We start from the raw sequence: 16,818 nt of genomic DNA, 5'->3' as shown, positions 1-16,818 counted from the left end.
AGCATTTTCAGTTTAACAAATGTACTGTTTTTAGTACCAAAACATGGCTTTGCTTACTAAAAGAAAAACTTTCTACTGCTAAGGTTTGGGAGCCAGGTCAACACAGGTTGAACTTCATCCTTTCAGTCCTAGTTGTTTTTGTTAGTGTTCCTTATTTAGACCATTAAATGAAAAGCATTCCCACTACTAATAATCACCCCTGGCATTTGTAGAGCAAATTCTTACTCCCACATGCACTGTCCCCAAGCCTGGTGAGTTTCAAGGTCACTCCCTGGCCATACAATGAGTAAATGGCAAAGCCAGCATTGGAACCAGAGCTGGCCAAGTCCAGGACCTTCCACACATGACTGGCATGTGTTCATGTAAACCACTGGATCCTGTGGGAATGAGTTGGAGAATAAGCCACCAAAGTGATAACTGTTTGAGTCATTCATTTTCTACTATGTGGTCCATAGCTCACAGACTATGTCTCCTGGGGCAACAACAGAAAATGAATTCTCCAACCAGATAAAGGCCACAGTGTGGGAGAAACCACACAGAAAGCATCATCTCAGTCTTTCTACAATCCAGTTGCCTCTGTGGAGTTTCCTATTATGATGTTCATCCCATTTTATTGTAATCGATTCTCTGTCCATTTTCCAGCTGAAGATACCTAACACATTTACAGTCTCAAGGAAGTAGAAATAATTTACAAGCCTTGCTGGATGATATGTCATAATTGCCCAATAAGACTAAGGAGAGATCTTATGCCATTCACTGCTTCAGTATTTGAATGAGTGACCAAAGGTTCATGAAGCGTAGATCTCCTCATTCCCAGTCTGCTGTTCATGACCACCCGGTGCTTTGTCTTCTTCGAAGATATCCTGGTCTGGAAGTCTTCACTCCCTTACCTTCTCTCCTGGCCAGAAAGTTACAGGAGTCACTTTATTGGGCTGGCCAGACAGTAACCTAAAATATACTCTTGCTAATTTCCTTTTATCAGCCCAAGATAGAAAGAAGTTGGAGACCTCAGGAAAAACTCATGACTGTGGAATAACAAAAACCCAAATTTTCCTGAAAGTGTTCATCTTTTTAAAGATTTGTGTCTCTACCAGACCCACAGTAGGACTCAGCAACTCAATGTGAACTAAATGATAGAATCCAGCTAAGTGATATAAATTACTATACCATACATACTCATATAAATGATATAAATCTAGCTAACTGTGTACTCAAAGGGAAGAAGGGATAAAGAATAGAATGAAAGCAGAGGGTAAGAATGTGAAACTAAACAGAGGCATTTCCCTTCCCAAAGCTGAGTCACGTGCACCACATGCCATGTTGGGAAAATTGTGCGGCAGGACAGATGTGCCTCCCCTCATTTTCTACGTGTACTTCTCTCTCCACTGCTCCCTCCTCAAATATGTGAACTGATTGGCTTCTGTTGTCAATGGAGACTGGTGCAGGTTCAAGGGATTTTGATCACATAACATCTCGCTGTGCTGTGTGCAGATTTCATGGGTTCAGATCATCAGAATGTGCTCTCCTCTTGTTTTTAAATTTGGAGTGGCAGATATTGAGCACTTTTAAAATTAAATGAGACAAAAATCACTGCAGATTTGGGAAGGCCTCCAAAGTTGCCCACCATGCTGGGGACATACTCCACCAGCCTCCTGTCTTCTGATTCCTAGCAGGTCTGCAGTTCCTGTTACAGAAGCCCTGTCCTAATGAGTTTCTCTATTTCCCAGTCTGTATAGAGTGCCTAGAGTACCCCCCCACTCACACATCTATCTCCTTCAGAACCTCTTAGAATGAGACGGGGCCCACAATTCAGGTATCTGATGCATCCTCCTCCCTAGTTCCCATATCTCTTCAACCAACAGAGCTACAGCATGCACCAGCCCAGAAGACTTTGGTATTCTCTTACAGAGCATTGCTTCACTCTCTTGGGCTTTTAGAGGCCAGGGCTTTTCTTCTCAATTTCAGAACTTATGAACCTTGCATATGATTTCTACATTACAATTATTGTCATGATTGCTGTCCTCCTCTTAAATCCCATTTATTCTAAGAGCACTTAAATGCTAAGTGCCATCTCATTTACTTTCTCTTGACCCTCAGAACAAACTCATAAGGGAGGCATTATTATTTTCTTTTACAGATGAGGAAACTAAGGCTTTAAAAAAGTTCGCAACTTGCTCAAAATCACACAACTCTAATGTCAGAGCCAGGATTGCAGCTACTCCCATCCATCAGCCTTCCAAGCTCGCCTTGTCCAACACCTGTCACCAGCTGGGTTCTCATGTCATAGTCAGCCTCCAGGAGGCTAAGTAACTACATGTAGTCTTGGAAGTCTGTTTGAAAATCAGACTATTTTGCTAGTAGTTTGTTTTATTTAGATTCCCAACAATGTTTTTGGTCAATTACTTAATCACATTTTTAAGAAACATTCAAGGAGCATATTTATCAGTTCCTCTCACCTTCGACAGGGGGACAGGTGGTACAGTGTTTTTTGTTTGGTTGGTTTTGTTTTTGTTTTTTTGGGGGGGGGGTGGTACTGGGGATTGAACTTGGGACCTTGCACTTGCAAGGCAGGCACCAGCACCACTGAGCTAAATCCCCAGCTCTAGACACGACAGTGGTTTTAAACAACTCATGTATATATGCCAGTGTTTACATATGAAATAATTTTCTTGTGGTACAGGGAGACCACTTCACCAAGACCATAGGCAAGGTAGCAAGAAAGGCTTTGGGAGCTCTCCATGTCCTTTGGTATCTGACCCCTTCTAAGTTACCCCCCACTTGGCATTTTTGGTCCTTTCTGGAATTTTTAATCTCCCTGTTGTAACCACTGGCAAGCCTCTCTGTTTCAGAAACAATAATTTGGGAAAATCTGAAGAAGGTAAACAACACAGAGACTTAAGCTTGGGGCACAACTGAGTCTTCTAGGAGCAGTGAAAACGGGCACAGGTATACAGTTAGGAGCCCTTTTGACCTTTGCCCCTGCTTGGAGCAGCCCGCTGTTTTCTGTGCTGTGTTAGATTTATGCTCAGTACTCAGGGCTGTCCCATGCTTTATTTTTTCTTACAGCACGTATCACTTCCTGGAATTATATTATAGGTTCAGCATCCCTAATCTGAAATCCGACATGCTTCAAAATCTGAAACTTCTGCAAACTGTTTCAGGGCTGGGGATGTAGCTCAGTGGCACTGTGACTGCCTGACAAGTGCAAGGTCCTGAGTTCGATCCCCGGTACCAAAAAAAAAAAAAAAAGAAAGAAAGAAACTGTTTCACACACAAAATTATTTAAAACATTGTATAAAATTACCTTCAGATTATGTGTATAAGGTATATGTGGAATATAAATGAATTTTATGTTTAGACTTGGGTCCCTTCTCCAGAATATCTCATTACATATATGCAAATATCCCATAATCCAAACCACTTCTGATTCTAACCATTAGTGCTAAGAGATAATCAATTTGTGTATACTTAATTGCTTTATTATCATCTCCCCTTGTAGAATATAAGCTCCATTAGAGCAGGATCTGTTTTACTCACTGCTCTAAATCAAGCATTTGCAAAAGGACATGGACATCATAGGTGCTTAATACACAGCCAGTACAAGGATCAACCCTATGAGCCATTTCTGACCTGGGTAGCTTTGCCTTGAAACCAGTTTTTTTGCCCCTAAAAGAACAGACTTGAGGAGTCATCAAACCCATGATTTTACTGATACTATTTTCAAAAAGAGATGAATTTTTTTCTTAAAAAGGCCAATCTGAAGTTGATGTAAAGAAAAGTTAAGCAAGTGCTAGCACAGTGGTGCTCAGGTATGATTAAGGAAAATGAGACTTGAGTGTCTGTTAAATGGCATCAGATCAAAAAGCGCAGATCCACAAAACCCACCATTGTGTTAGTAGATAGCCTTCATGTGTGTAAAAAATTGTGGTAGACTACACAGTTTATCTGGGAGTAATTAGGGACCATCCTTTTCACTCTCGCATAATGTATGTTGTATTTGTGGTTCTCTTAGAATTATCTTTGACTTGGGGGGGATGTAAGTTACATGTATGAAATTAAAACCAAAACTTATTCACAATTGCATCTATATAAAGTCTCTTTTAAATTGTTCCCGTAACTTTGAAGTTAGGATTAAACCTCAGGCCTATGATTTTTTTTTAATACTTGAGTCCATTCATTGATATCTGGAATAAAAAGCTCAAAAATATTCAGGACCAAATTGTATCATATAAAATTCTCCCTAATCTTACCCAAAAATGCAAGATTATAAATTACTGAATTTTAATGGCTCCTAAATCTTCCAGCAGGAAGAAAGAAGACTGCACTACTCAATAATTTAAACACTATAAGTAGAGTGAGAGGGAGCCCCAAGTAAACAACATTAGCCTTTCTATTATGATGATTGTTTTGAAAATCACAGTTTTATGAAAAAAATTTGTTTTGCAGTGACAACTTTCAGGGATCGTCTTCATTAAAAACCTTTGTAAATGAAATTATATTGATGTTTCTTCTGGAAATGTCTGGGGCAGATATGGTGAATAGACCTATAGTTTCTTCTGGAAACGTCTTGGGGGTGGATATGGTGGGTAGACTTGCAGGGAATGATAAATAGTAGGCATGGAAACCTTCTTGTTCATAAAAATATTGTTTTTCATATGTTAAAAAAAGACTTCTCCTGCCTTCCATCAAGAAATATTGGGGCTGGCGATTTAGCTCAGTGGTTCCGGCGCCTGTTGCACAGGCGCAAGGTCCCGAGTGCGATCCCCAGTACCAAAAAAAAAAAAAAGAAATGTAGTCAGCAAGCCTGTGTACTTCCTTTTCCTTGCCAGATATTTGTTGCTAGCTGGAAGACATTTTGTGATATTTATTTGATGACACACACCTGCTGGGTAGATGAAAAGCGACAGCTCCTGAGGATGACCTACTTTAAGGGGGCACAATAAACTTCTGAGGACTTTGTCAGGTTATCCTTAAATCATTTGAATGCATCTTGATATCACCTGTTGCACATATCTAAGGCTAGTGTGTTGTAGACTTGTTGGAGGCCGAACTGCTAGCCCCAGGGAAGAGATTTCAGAGTCAGTAACTACTTCGGAAGTGTACTGAGACTGGCAAAACTCACTGCTCTACCAAACCTACTCCATATAAAGCGCTGTTCTCAGCACTCTGGATTCGAATTAGCCCAGCGACCTGCCAGTGTAAAGTAGACCAGCTAGAAAGGGAAATAATAGGAGTTACGAGCAGGAGTATGAGCCAAAGTAGAAAAGATACATCCAAGGAAGAAAATATGGGTCTCCTGAGGGGCCAGGGCAAGGGCAGGTGCTAGAAAGAAACTTGAAGCATTCTACTGGGAGTTTACAGGATGGAAGGAGATTCCAGCTGAGATCAAGGCGAAATAAGGAACATTTGAAATATGTGGAGACATTGTCGCCCGCTCGCTTGTCCTTTGAAATCACCCTGCCTTGGCATGTTCATTTCTGTTCCACAGACATGCATGGGCTGAGCCTTGGCTGTTGTGACATGGTGACCCTCAGTAGTCAAGATGCAAATAAAAATAATTTGTGTTGACCTCCCAACATTGCACACAGTCTAGTGAGTTAACATTTCTAGGCAAATGTTATTAAAAATTGCAATATACCATAACAGTAAATGTACACAAGAAATCGTTAGCTGTGTTGGACTTCCTGAAATTGGCGATGCCTGGGCTGAGTTCTAAAGAGTAAGTATGAGTTAGCCGAGGAGCGGACAGGCACACAGGTGCATTTAACAGTGTGACATCTCAGGAAGTGCAGATTATTCGGTCTTTCTCAAGCAGAAAAGGCAAAGCAGGAACCAGTGGTTGGGCCAATGGGTGCCTTGTACTTTCCCCACCATCTTAGGAGCCCCTCAATTGCCAGAGCTACTCGATGCAAACATAAAGTTGGAACAAGAGGGCTGTGCTTGCTTCCTAAGTGCAACTTTGCAACAATTCCTTCACATCTCTTGCAGCCCTCTCTTCTGCTATATGGAAAATGTACAGATTCCACTGGAGGAATTTTGACTCACTGTTGAGTAATTATAAGCTCTGAATCAGATTGAATTTGGACATTACTTGTGATTTAAAGGAGTCTTCATCCATTGCTTTTATTTGTATGTCCGTAGGCTGTGGTTCAAAGAGTTGGCTCCAAATGTCTTGTGTCCTCTGTATGGTGCATAGCAGTCTCCACTCAGGTCTCTTTTTCTCCTCTTAGCTTGTCTGTTGCTGGGTAACAAATCACCCCAAAATGCAGCCAACTGGAGACTCAAGAGTGAGTGCTTTCAAATCCTCCTTTTCTCCACTCTAGGAGTTAGAAGGTACTCTCAGAGCAAGGTTAGTCAGTGGCATTGGGTGGAGTACTATGTATTTCACATGGGTAAAAAGAGGAAAAGTAAAAGAAAGGCCCACAAGGTTCACTACAGGAATTTAAAAACCAGAAGCATTAGCATGTTCTTGATAAGAAATCTCTAAATTACTGATGAAAAATTGTCAATACATTCTATAGCAAGTGTGCTGTCTTTAATGAGGACTTGCATATTTTCTGTAGACATCGTGAGCAGAAGTTAAGTTCTTCAAATATTTTCTGTTAAAAATATATGATACAGGTACAATTCCCAATGAGAAATGTAATTGTGTTGTATACCTACAATGTACCAATAAATGAATTTAATTAAAAATATATATATATATATGATACATAAGCAGTAGGATGGAAGATTTTTTTTCCCCTTGAATAACCGAGAAAAGAATATAACTCTATTTTAAAATCCTTTCCAGTTCATGAGTTATCCAAGCAAATAGTGTTGACCAAGGTGTTGAATGCACCAGTTATAATAATGCTACCCTTTCATAAAGCTAAGTAATCAAGAATAATGCTGCAAATAAGAAGACAGTCATTTATTTACCCTATTTGGCATTGTTAGTACTAATAATGCATTTCAACACAGTAGAATTGCTAGATAATGCTTTTGTGACTTTTATGCAAGTTATTGTTATTTAAATGAACAGTCTACTGCACTGTAATGAAGAAATGCATGCTTTTTCCAACTCACTTATCAACCAGGATTGTAGGAAAATGAGAATTTGTGTCTGCCTTCATTCACAGAGCAAACTGGAGGTCACCGTTTTCAATATGAACCTTTTTTCAGCTTTTCAACAGTCAATAATTAGGAGCTGCTGCTTCTAAAATTACCTGTATGTATTCACTGTAGAAAAGCAAAGACTTTTATCTTCCATGATGAAATACATTTTCTCATTCAAACTTTGTCATTCTTTTTTTAAATGGCATTTTACACTGCTGAGTCAATCCTACGTAGTAAAATAAAAGAAATATATTTTGTGTGCCACAATAGCCTTGTTAATTATTTACTTTCTTAAATTTCAGCTGCTCCTTGAAAAGTGATCCAAATGCAAAAATGGATTTAAATCAATTGAATGTATAAAGCAATCATCCACATAAAATGCTCTTATATAATAAACACACATAATCTTTGTACTTTGATTTAAATTGAATTGATCCTTGATCTTTATGGTTTAATGATTATGTGTTTTTATTGAGTTTTTAATGGCTTTATTGAAATATGATTTACATATCATGTAATTCACCCATTTAACGTGTACATTTCAGTGGTCCTTAGCATATTCACTGAGTCCTGCAGTCTTTACCACAATCAATTTTAGAGCATTTCTGTTGCTCCAAAAAGAAACCTGGTACCCATTAGCAATCACTCCCACTTCCCAGCAATCCTAGTAAACCATTAATCTACTTTCTGTCTCTGTAGGTTTCCCTATTCTGGGTATTTCACATAAAGAGAATCATACATCATGTGGTCTTTTGTGTCTGGCTTCCTTTCCTTATCGTAGTGTTTTCAAAGTTCATCCATGTTGTACCATGTATCAGTCAGTACTTCATATCTTTATGTTGAGTAATATTCCATCGTATGGATATACACATTTTACTCATTTGTTTATCAGCTGATGGACATTTGGATTGTTTCTGCTTTTGGAGTACTATAAGTAATGCCATTGTGAATATTCACACACAAGTTTTGGTGTGGACATGTGTCTTCATTTCCTCAAAATGGAATTGCTGAGTCACATGAGACCTCTGTGCTTAACTTTTGAAGAACTGCCAACTATTTTCCAAAGTGGGTGCTGTTTTACAGTCCCAGCAATGGGAAAGGGCTCCAGTTTCTTCACATCTTCACCAACACTTGTAATTGTTTATCCTTTTTATTATAGTTGTCCAAGTGGCTGAGAGGAACTATGTGATTGTCATTTTGATTTTCATTTCCCTGATAGCCAATGATGTACTGCATCTTTTCATGGCCTTATTCGTCATTTGTATTTCTTCTTTGGAGATATGACTGTTTCTATTCAGTTTTTACAAATCTGTTCATCTCAGGAATGTGATTAGCAGAACTGAACTAGAGATAATTATATCTTCCAAAAGGAAGTAACTTTCATGGGCATCTATAGGTTGAAGGTATTATTTTTACAGTAGTAGTATTTTTGGATTATAGAATACCTGAATTGTTCTCAATTGCTTATAATTTTTTTTTTCAATTTGGTTAGCAATGTGGTTATTAGTATTACCTAGAAAAAAGAGTTAAGGATCAGCTTGTCCAGTTAACTCATCTGACAGTAAGAAACCAAGGGTCTAATTGTTGATATGCATTCCACAGAGAATTAACGATAGAATTGGATCTCTAGCCCCATGGAGTCCATGTACTTAACACTCTTTTTCCCTTTGGGAGAATATAGCACTTTTCAAATGAGTTTCCACTGATTTAAAAAAAAGTAGGCCAGGTGTGGTGGCATACACCTTTAATCCCGGCCCTTGGGAGGCTGAGGCAGGAGGATCATCATGAATCCAAGGCCAGTTTGGGCTGCATAGTGAGTTCAAAGCCAGCAAGCAACTACATCCCTATCTCAAAAACCTGAACTACATAGGAAGACCCTGTCTCAAAAACCATACATGCATACATTCATACAAATGTTTTTAAATAATGAAAATCTCCTGCGATTAAATTTAAAAAGTTACTGTTGAATACTCAATTCATATTATTTTATATTCATAGTAGCATATACAAGATTAATATTCTGTCCTTTTATGTGTGGGGAAACTGAGGTTAGCTAACTTGTTCGAGGCACCCATGGAGAAATTGTTGATTCTCAGTGGGACTTTCTGCTTCCAAGGCCTTTGATCTCTTTGTTGTCCTGGCCTGTCTGATGGCTACAGGGCAGGGTCAGCACTTTGGCACCCGCACCATCTTGCAGGACTTCTGTTTCTGAGTCACTGAATCACTGAAGCACGTAACAGGTGAGCCAGGTGAGCTCATGTGCAGCGTTGGCTAACTTACCTACCTATCCTGATGTATCTGCTGCCAAGGTAGACGTGTTCCAACTGACCAAAGCAGTGTTCAGATATAAAAATACTGCACTGTAAAGTACTGCTGGCACAGCAATTTGTATTTGTAGAGTTTTTTTCCATTACATCGCATTTGACTTTCACTTTTAATTTGATGCTTACAATTATGACGGCCTTTCTGTTGTGATTCCTATGTATTTCATGATGAAAGTAAGGCCTGAAGGGCTTTTATTGCTGTGATCATAAATGCTGAGACACAGCTACATCTCAAATCCAAATTTCTTGGCTCCTGTGTAGTCGTATGCTTCCCTCCAGTGAACCATGCTCTGCCTTAATGAAATTCTGAAGGATACTCATTTGAAAGAAGGCACTTCATACCATTACTCCAGACAGCAACAGAGCTCTGAACAAGTAGAAGTTCCAAGGAGGTTCATTTTTAGCCATGAAGAAGACTTGATCTGCCCAACAATGAAATGTGTTGTGTTATGAAGGAATGGGAGCTCCTATAATCAAACTGTTCAAGCTAGCATTGAAGGAATGGCCATCTGGGAGAATGCTCTAGGAGGGCTTTCTTTATTTCCTTATTTATTTTGTGGTACTGGGGATTGAACCTAGAATCTTTGCACTGAGCTACATACCCACCTCTTTTTAATTTTCTTTTTTTAATCTCAAGACGAGTCTCATTAAGTTGCTTAGTTGCCCAGGCTGAGCTTAGACTTGCAATGCTCCTGCCTTAGCGCCCCAGAGTGCAGGCGTGTGGTGCCACACCCAGCCTTTTAGAAGGATTTCTGCACTGGGGTATGTGAGAGAGAGAGAGAGAGAGAGAGAGAGAGAGAGAGTGTGTGTGTGTGTGTGTTTGTGTGTTAGGGGCATTGAGAGATACAGTATTGGATGACATTTAAGATCCCTTCCACCTGTGAGACTGTGATTCTTTGTTCCAGGCTAAAAGAGTGAGCTGAGTTCAACAGGTCCTCTGTATCCTTAATGGGAAAGACTGGAGCTCTCATAAACTGTCATCCTGCGTAGTTTTCAGTACAGGGTTTTCTGTAACCAGATTTATCAGCCTAGATTACTGGTTTCCAGATTATTAGAGTACCATTTCCCATCTATGTTAAGCATGACAAGGGTTCCATATTCAAATAAGTTTGAATAGGAGCCTTCAGTACCCCACTGCCTTTTGTGACTATTCAAGAGGCAGAAAAAATACACAGGAACTTCTAATTTACTTTTTATTTTTGCAAAGCATCTCAGAAGCACATTTGTCCACTTAACCTAATGATTCTCAGTATTGGTTGCTCATGAGAAACACCTAGAGAGCTTTTAAAACTATGCTTGCTAATTTTTAACGAAAATTATAAAAATATGCATGTGGAAAGGACAGTCTCTTTGATAAATGGACCTGGGAACTTTGTAAATCCACATGCAGAAGAATAAAACTAGACTATCTCTCACCGTACACAAAAAGCAACTCAAAATGTATCACACATTTAAATCTAAGACCTGTAGCTATAAAACTACCAGAAGAAAACGTGGAAGAAATGCTTTGTGACACTGGCCTTGACAACGACTTATTGGATAAGACTCCAAAAGCACAGGAAACAAAAGTGAACAGAGACAAATAGGATTACATCAAACTAAGAAGCTTCGGCACAGCAAAGGAAACAAACAAGAGTATAAAGAGACAACTTACAGATCAGGAGAAAATGTTAAAAAGCTATACATCTTTTAAGGTGTAAATATCAAAAATATAGAAGGAACTCAACTCTATAGTAAAAAAAAGAAAAAAATGATTTTTCAAAATGGGCAATAAGCCTAAAACACATTTCTCAAAAGAAGACATGCAAATGACCAAAAATCCTGTGCATCCCTAATCATCAGAAAAATGCAAATAAGAACAATAATGAAGTATCACTCTAGTTAGGATGGCTATTATTAAAAAAATAATAATAAGTGCTGGTGAGGATGTGGAGAAAAGAGAGCCCTTATACACTGTTGATGAGAAGTATAGTTATGATAGAAACCAGCAAGGAGGCTTCTTAAAAATTGAAAACCAGAACTACCATATGATCCAGCAATCCTACTTCTAGATATATAGCCAGAGGAAGTGAAATCAGTATGTTGAAGAGATAGCTGCATTCCCATGTTTACTATAGCACCATTCACTGTAGCTAAGCAATGGAATCGATCTAAGTGTCTATCAACTGATGAATGGATTAAAAAGGTGATGTGTGTATGTGTGTATGCATGTGTGTGTCCGAATACTATTTAGCCCTGTAAAAGACAACATGACTGGAACTGGAGGCCAAGACATTAAGTCAAATAAGTCAGGCACAGAAAGATTAAGTCACTCATAGGTGGACTCTAAAATGTTAATCTTAGAGAAGTTGAGGATAGAATAGTGGTTTCTAGAGGCTGGGGAGAGTACAGGGTAGGAGAGATGGGGAAAGTTGGTCTTTGAGTTCTAAATTACAGTTAGGAGAAAGACATTCTGGTGTTGCATTGCGTAGTACAATGACTGTACATAACAATTTTGAGAAAATGGTCTGCCCTGTTCAGGGCTACAAACAAAACCTGGTCTTACCTGAAAACTAAGAACTCTTAGCAACGTTAGCAGCATGCTTCCTCAGATTCAGAACTTCCCAGGGAAGGGTTTGTCTTGAAACAAGATTTTCTACAAAAAGCTGAGGCTGGAGCCAGGTAGCCTACAGTTCCATGCAGTGCTTATGCAAGCCAGAGGGCCTGGAGTGAAGACTGATGTTGAGCTGCTATTTAATAATAGTCAAGCACTATACATTGGCAGGCTGCCCTCCTAAATCGGGATAATCTCAGTTTGAAATGGCCCGCGCTGCTGAATGATTAGACCTTCCATTCAGAAATCGTGGTTGCTGTTAAACAGGAAGTAGTTGCTAATTGTGCAAAAAGAAAATACAATTGGAATAGGTAAGAGAGCCTCAGAGAAAAACTAAAGAACATAATTAGGCTCAGTTTCTATTTAGTTTCCAGTTTATGTAGGGAACTCCAAGTTGCTCCAGTCACAGAGAATATGGTAATAAGAGCCCCTGATTCTCTGGTGTTTGGGGCAAGTATGGACATTATGTGAATATTATGATTTTTTTTTTAGCACAAAGATTTCCTCAAGACACCTTCTAACTGCAGTTGTGGAATGGGTGGAATATTCCTAGCAGGAGCTCAAAGGACTGTAAAGCTGAATAACATCTTTGTCTCAAGAACTTATATGAGAAACTCTTTTTTTTTTCCCTTTTTTCCCTAAGAGCATTTTGTGGTTCACCATAGCAGACACTGCATATCTTTGTGTCCCACACAGTCCCCGTGTTGTTTGCTAGTTGTGGTCATTTAATTGAAAAAAGCTGACATGGAGGTATTATAGGTCCCAATCGGTCATTTTTGTATCAAGTGTGGTGTTATTGCTTTTGACCAAACCCCTTCGAAGACCAAATTTATTACAGTTCTTTAAGAACATTAATAACATAGGATAATAGAAAGCTGAAGAAAAGATGTGTGTGGCCTTGAAATACACCAGTTGTCTACAGTTCTGAGAACTGCGCACATGGCATATTGCCATTCCAGCATTACAGAATTCTGGATTGCGCAGATCTGCTGGTACTTCTTATGGATTTTCCTTTGGAATGAGGTGACAGAGGACAGAAGACTGTGCCTAGGAACCTCTCTCCTGCTTCCCCCAGGAAGATCCCGGAAACCTCCATCTCTCCCAACCCTTCAGAAAGCTGCCCCACCCTCTCCCGGAGCAGGTGGACTTAGCACAGCCTGCTCTCCCATGACTCCCCAGGCACCTGGCAACCCTGGCTACACAGGGCAGTGACACGGAAGTCCCTCCAGTGATCTGTGCTTGCCCTCCCTCAGGCCCCTGACCTGGGCAAATGTGGGCATGAACTCAGCTGTCCATCAGCTTGCCCATCTTTCTTATTTTACTTTCTGTGCGATTCTGTGTCATTCTTCTTAATCTTTGATTTCAGAAGTTTATATACAGAGTGGCAGAAAATAGTGTACTGAACCCCTCATGTCTCCAAGACCCAGCTTCAACAGCTACCAACAAAGAAACCGTTCTTGTTGTATCTTCCTCTTCCCTTTCTCTTTTGTTTTAAATTCCAGTTACCCTATTTTACCTATAAATATTTTAGTGTGCACCCCTGGCATGTGTAGCACAACTTTTTAGAAACTTAACCACAATAGCATTATTACACCAGCAAATTTACTAATAATTCCAAAACCTGCCTCAGATTCATTTTCCTGAATCATTCATAGATGTCCATAATCAGGAAGCTTAAATCAGGATCAAACTAAGGTGTACCTATTGCATTTGGTTGATGTATCCTTAATGTCCTTTTTTTTGGTACAGGGATCGAACTCAGAACCTGTGCTTGTGAGGCAAGCACGGTGCCACTGAGCTAAATCCTCGGCAACTTTCTTAACGTCCTTTTAATCTACAGATCTGTCTCCTCTTTTTATTGCATTTTTTTAATGAATTATTGACCTGTAAAAATTTCCACATTATATGTTTGTCCTGGTGCATCTTCATGGTGTTGTCTAACATGCTCCTCTTTCCTTCATACTTCTGTAAACTAGTCATTAGGTCTAAAGATTTACAGAGATGCAAGCTCAGTTTATCCCATCAGAAGGGACACAGTGTCTAATTGCATTCAGAAGGCACACAGTGACTAGTTGCATCATTTTTATTGATGTCAGGATTGATTGGTGGATTCTGTTACAGTTAAACAAATTGATCCATAATGACATTCTCTATCAAACTGTTAATCAAATAGCTTTAGCAACCGTTGCAGTTGAGGCCTGCGTCCATCAGGGCCTACAAAATAGTGATTTTCATTTCTGTCATTCTTTCTACATTTATTAGCTAATATTCTTCTATGTAGGAAAACTCATTAACAACTATTGGGATACTCTAAAATACAGCTCATACAAGAAAAGCAGCATTAAAATAAGAACCAAGATGCATTATGTAAAGGTACCATTCCCAATGAGAAATGTAATTGTGTTGTATACCTACAATGTACCAATAAAAGAATTGAATACAAAAAAAAAGAAAAGAAAAGTAGCATAAATACCTTTCTATTTATTTAACAATTTTCAGAATATTGAATTGCTTCACCAACCTCCAAAAGGGACTAATGAGATTTGTTGGTTTTGTATATCATTATAAACACCCAGCTTTGTATACATTTCATGTGTGTTATTATTCTTGTGATCCCCAGAAAGCCCACTTCAATCAATGGGATCCCTTCAAGTTGCCTCTTGTCACTGTCTTCTCCAGGAGGATAAGATACCCCAAGCTCCTGGCCCAAACATGGAATCAAGTACTTCTACAAGAGCCTGAATTCCTTTCCATAAGAAAGTTTGTGAAGAGTGTAGCCTGGCCACAAGGAGCACATTCCCTCCCCAAAATGGCTGTATGTGTCTTGGGGTGGTGCACCTCCTCCTCCTTGGTGTCTCATGCTGCATTTTGTCTGTGTTCATTTGGTCCCACATGGACAGCAACCCCCGCACCCCCAGCTCCTTGTGATTCCACTTCTCCAGCCACACAGTGTCTTGTCTTAGCCCTTTCAGCCTCCCCTTCAAAGTCAGATGCCCCCACTCATTGCTGGGCTCCTAAGATGCAGTGTGGGAAGCACGTCCGCAATGCTGAAGAATCGTGAAAACTTTTGTAATAAGGCTATTTATTTTAAACTTTTGCAGTTTACTAGTCCTCTTGTGAAAAGACCACACAATTACCACAGATAAAAATCTTTACTTCTTGGGCTGTTATCCAGTCTCCAACTTAATTAGCACCAACATTTGCCTTTGCAGTCCCCTATTTTCATTCTGTTCTACTGTTCCTTCCACTATTTTCTTGAGGTCCTTTTCTTCTTATACAGACCATGTCTTCCAAGTTTATTTTGGGGTTCATTTTTCTTTACATAATCCAGGGAATCATAAGTGATCCAACGCCATTTCTCTTGCTCCACCAGAGTGGGCTCTGAATTTGAACATCCAGTGTGCTCATGTACATTTTGGTTAGCTTTTCCCAAATTTTTGACTTAGGTACTAGTGCCTTCCCAGGGTGAAGGACGTCAATGACCATTTGCTTCTTCTGAAATAGTCAGGTGGTCAGGAACTTCCTGGTCTAGATAGTTACTGTGTCAAGGTGGCAGCCAATCCTCAGGCAACCAGGGTGGAAAAGCATGCTTTTATTTTAATTCTTAAATGGAGGCATCCTCTTGTTTTTATCCAAGCCTTTGATAGACAGATTTTGTCTGTTTTTAACCCAGAACAATAGTGCACAGAAACATGATGCAGTGAAATGCTCCAATCCCTAGAACTGGAGAGGCACCAGCCATCCAGCCATGTGTGGTGGCACAAGCCTGTAGTTCCAGCTACTGAGGAGGATGAGTCAGGAGAATCTTGTGTTCTGTGGCCAGCTTGGGCAGATTAGCAAGCCCCTGTCTCCAGTTTAAAATTTTTAAAAAGGGTTGGAATGTAGTTCAGTGGCACAGCATGCACAAACACACACACACACACACACACACACACATCAGTCCTCTCAGGTTTGTGTGTTTCCTAGGAAGCAGGAAATTTGAAATTTATGATATGCATGATCTCATATGTATAATATGATATGCAGAATGATATGCGTGTTGAAATTTTTAACTGGAGTTGCCAGGCAATTAAAAAATGATTGAGGAATGAGTTTATCTTAACCATTTTTAGACCATATACCATTTGAATACCTGATAAAAATGATGGGTCATTTCTAGAAAAATGTACATACGTACAAAATTTTATAGGCAATTTCACAGGCTTTACGGACCTTAAATCACCTTAGAGTGTCATTTATTGTAATAAACTAGATCCCGACATAAACTAGATCCTACTAGACTCAGTAGGATGTGGAAGGCACAGGAAAGCACATAGCTGAAACCAGGATGCTAGCTTTAAATCACTCCACAGAACATGAACTGTTCTTTGGTACAGAGCTGCTCATCACATGTGTAGACATTATGTGTAGGCATTTGAAGACATGGATAGAAACTTGACATTGACTCACATCCAGTGAATGGTGTTTGGACTTGTCTCATTGAATAGAACCGAAACGATCTGGCATGCTGTCAAGTTCACACGGTGAGTTGCAGGTGGCAGGAGCTGTGTACTGGCCATGCAAACAAGACCCCTTATCATTCCTCGACAGATTACAAATTTAAAACTAAACCAAAAACTGATCCTTCTTCCCAGTCTAAAAAACACTGGTAGTGAACTCCAGAGTGCTTGCATTTCCCCACGGCCATGCTGTTTTGCCTGACTTCCTCCACTGTGCACCTCTACCAAACACACCTAGAACAAGGCATATTGAAGGCATTCAGTCAGTCTATGCTGAACTAATCCAGAAAACAGCAAAATTGCT

At 39.6% G+C, this 16,818-nt stretch overlaps 1 protein-coding gene across 18 annotated transcripts in view; it reads left to right on the top strand.

Annotated features, from left to right (window-relative positions):
* The window catches only part of Vti1a (vesicle transport through interaction with t-SNAREs 1A), a 416,873-nt gene that overhangs the window by 254,287 nt on the left and 145,768 nt on the right, over positions 1–16,818 (top strand). For 2 of the 18 annotated variants that reach the window (XM_087185691.1, XM_087185693.1), the window contains one exon: positions 14,636–15,267. The exons of 14 other annotated variants lie outside the window; for them this stretch is intronic. In XM_087185691.1, the coding sequence (XP_087041817.1) occupies positions 14,636–15,076 (441 nt within the window). In that variant the 3' untranslated portion in view covers positions 15,077–15,267. Of the gene's footprint in view, positions 1–14,635; positions 15,268–16,818 lie in introns of those variants that run through there. 2 more of the 18 variants (XM_087185692.1, XM_021253444.2) reach the window with 2 other exon arrangements.

The sequence above is a fragment of the Heterocephalus glaber genome, unplaced genomic scaffold (assembly GCF_053883595.1).
Source record: "Heterocephalus glaber isolate CG9 unplaced genomic scaffold, H.glaber_assembly_v1.0 deba00001497, whole genome shotgun sequence".
Lineage (NCBI taxonomy): Eukaryota > Metazoa > Chordata > Mammalia > Rodentia > Bathyergidae > Heterocephalus > Heterocephalus glaber.
This window is presented reverse-complemented; position numbering and strand designations above follow the sequence as displayed.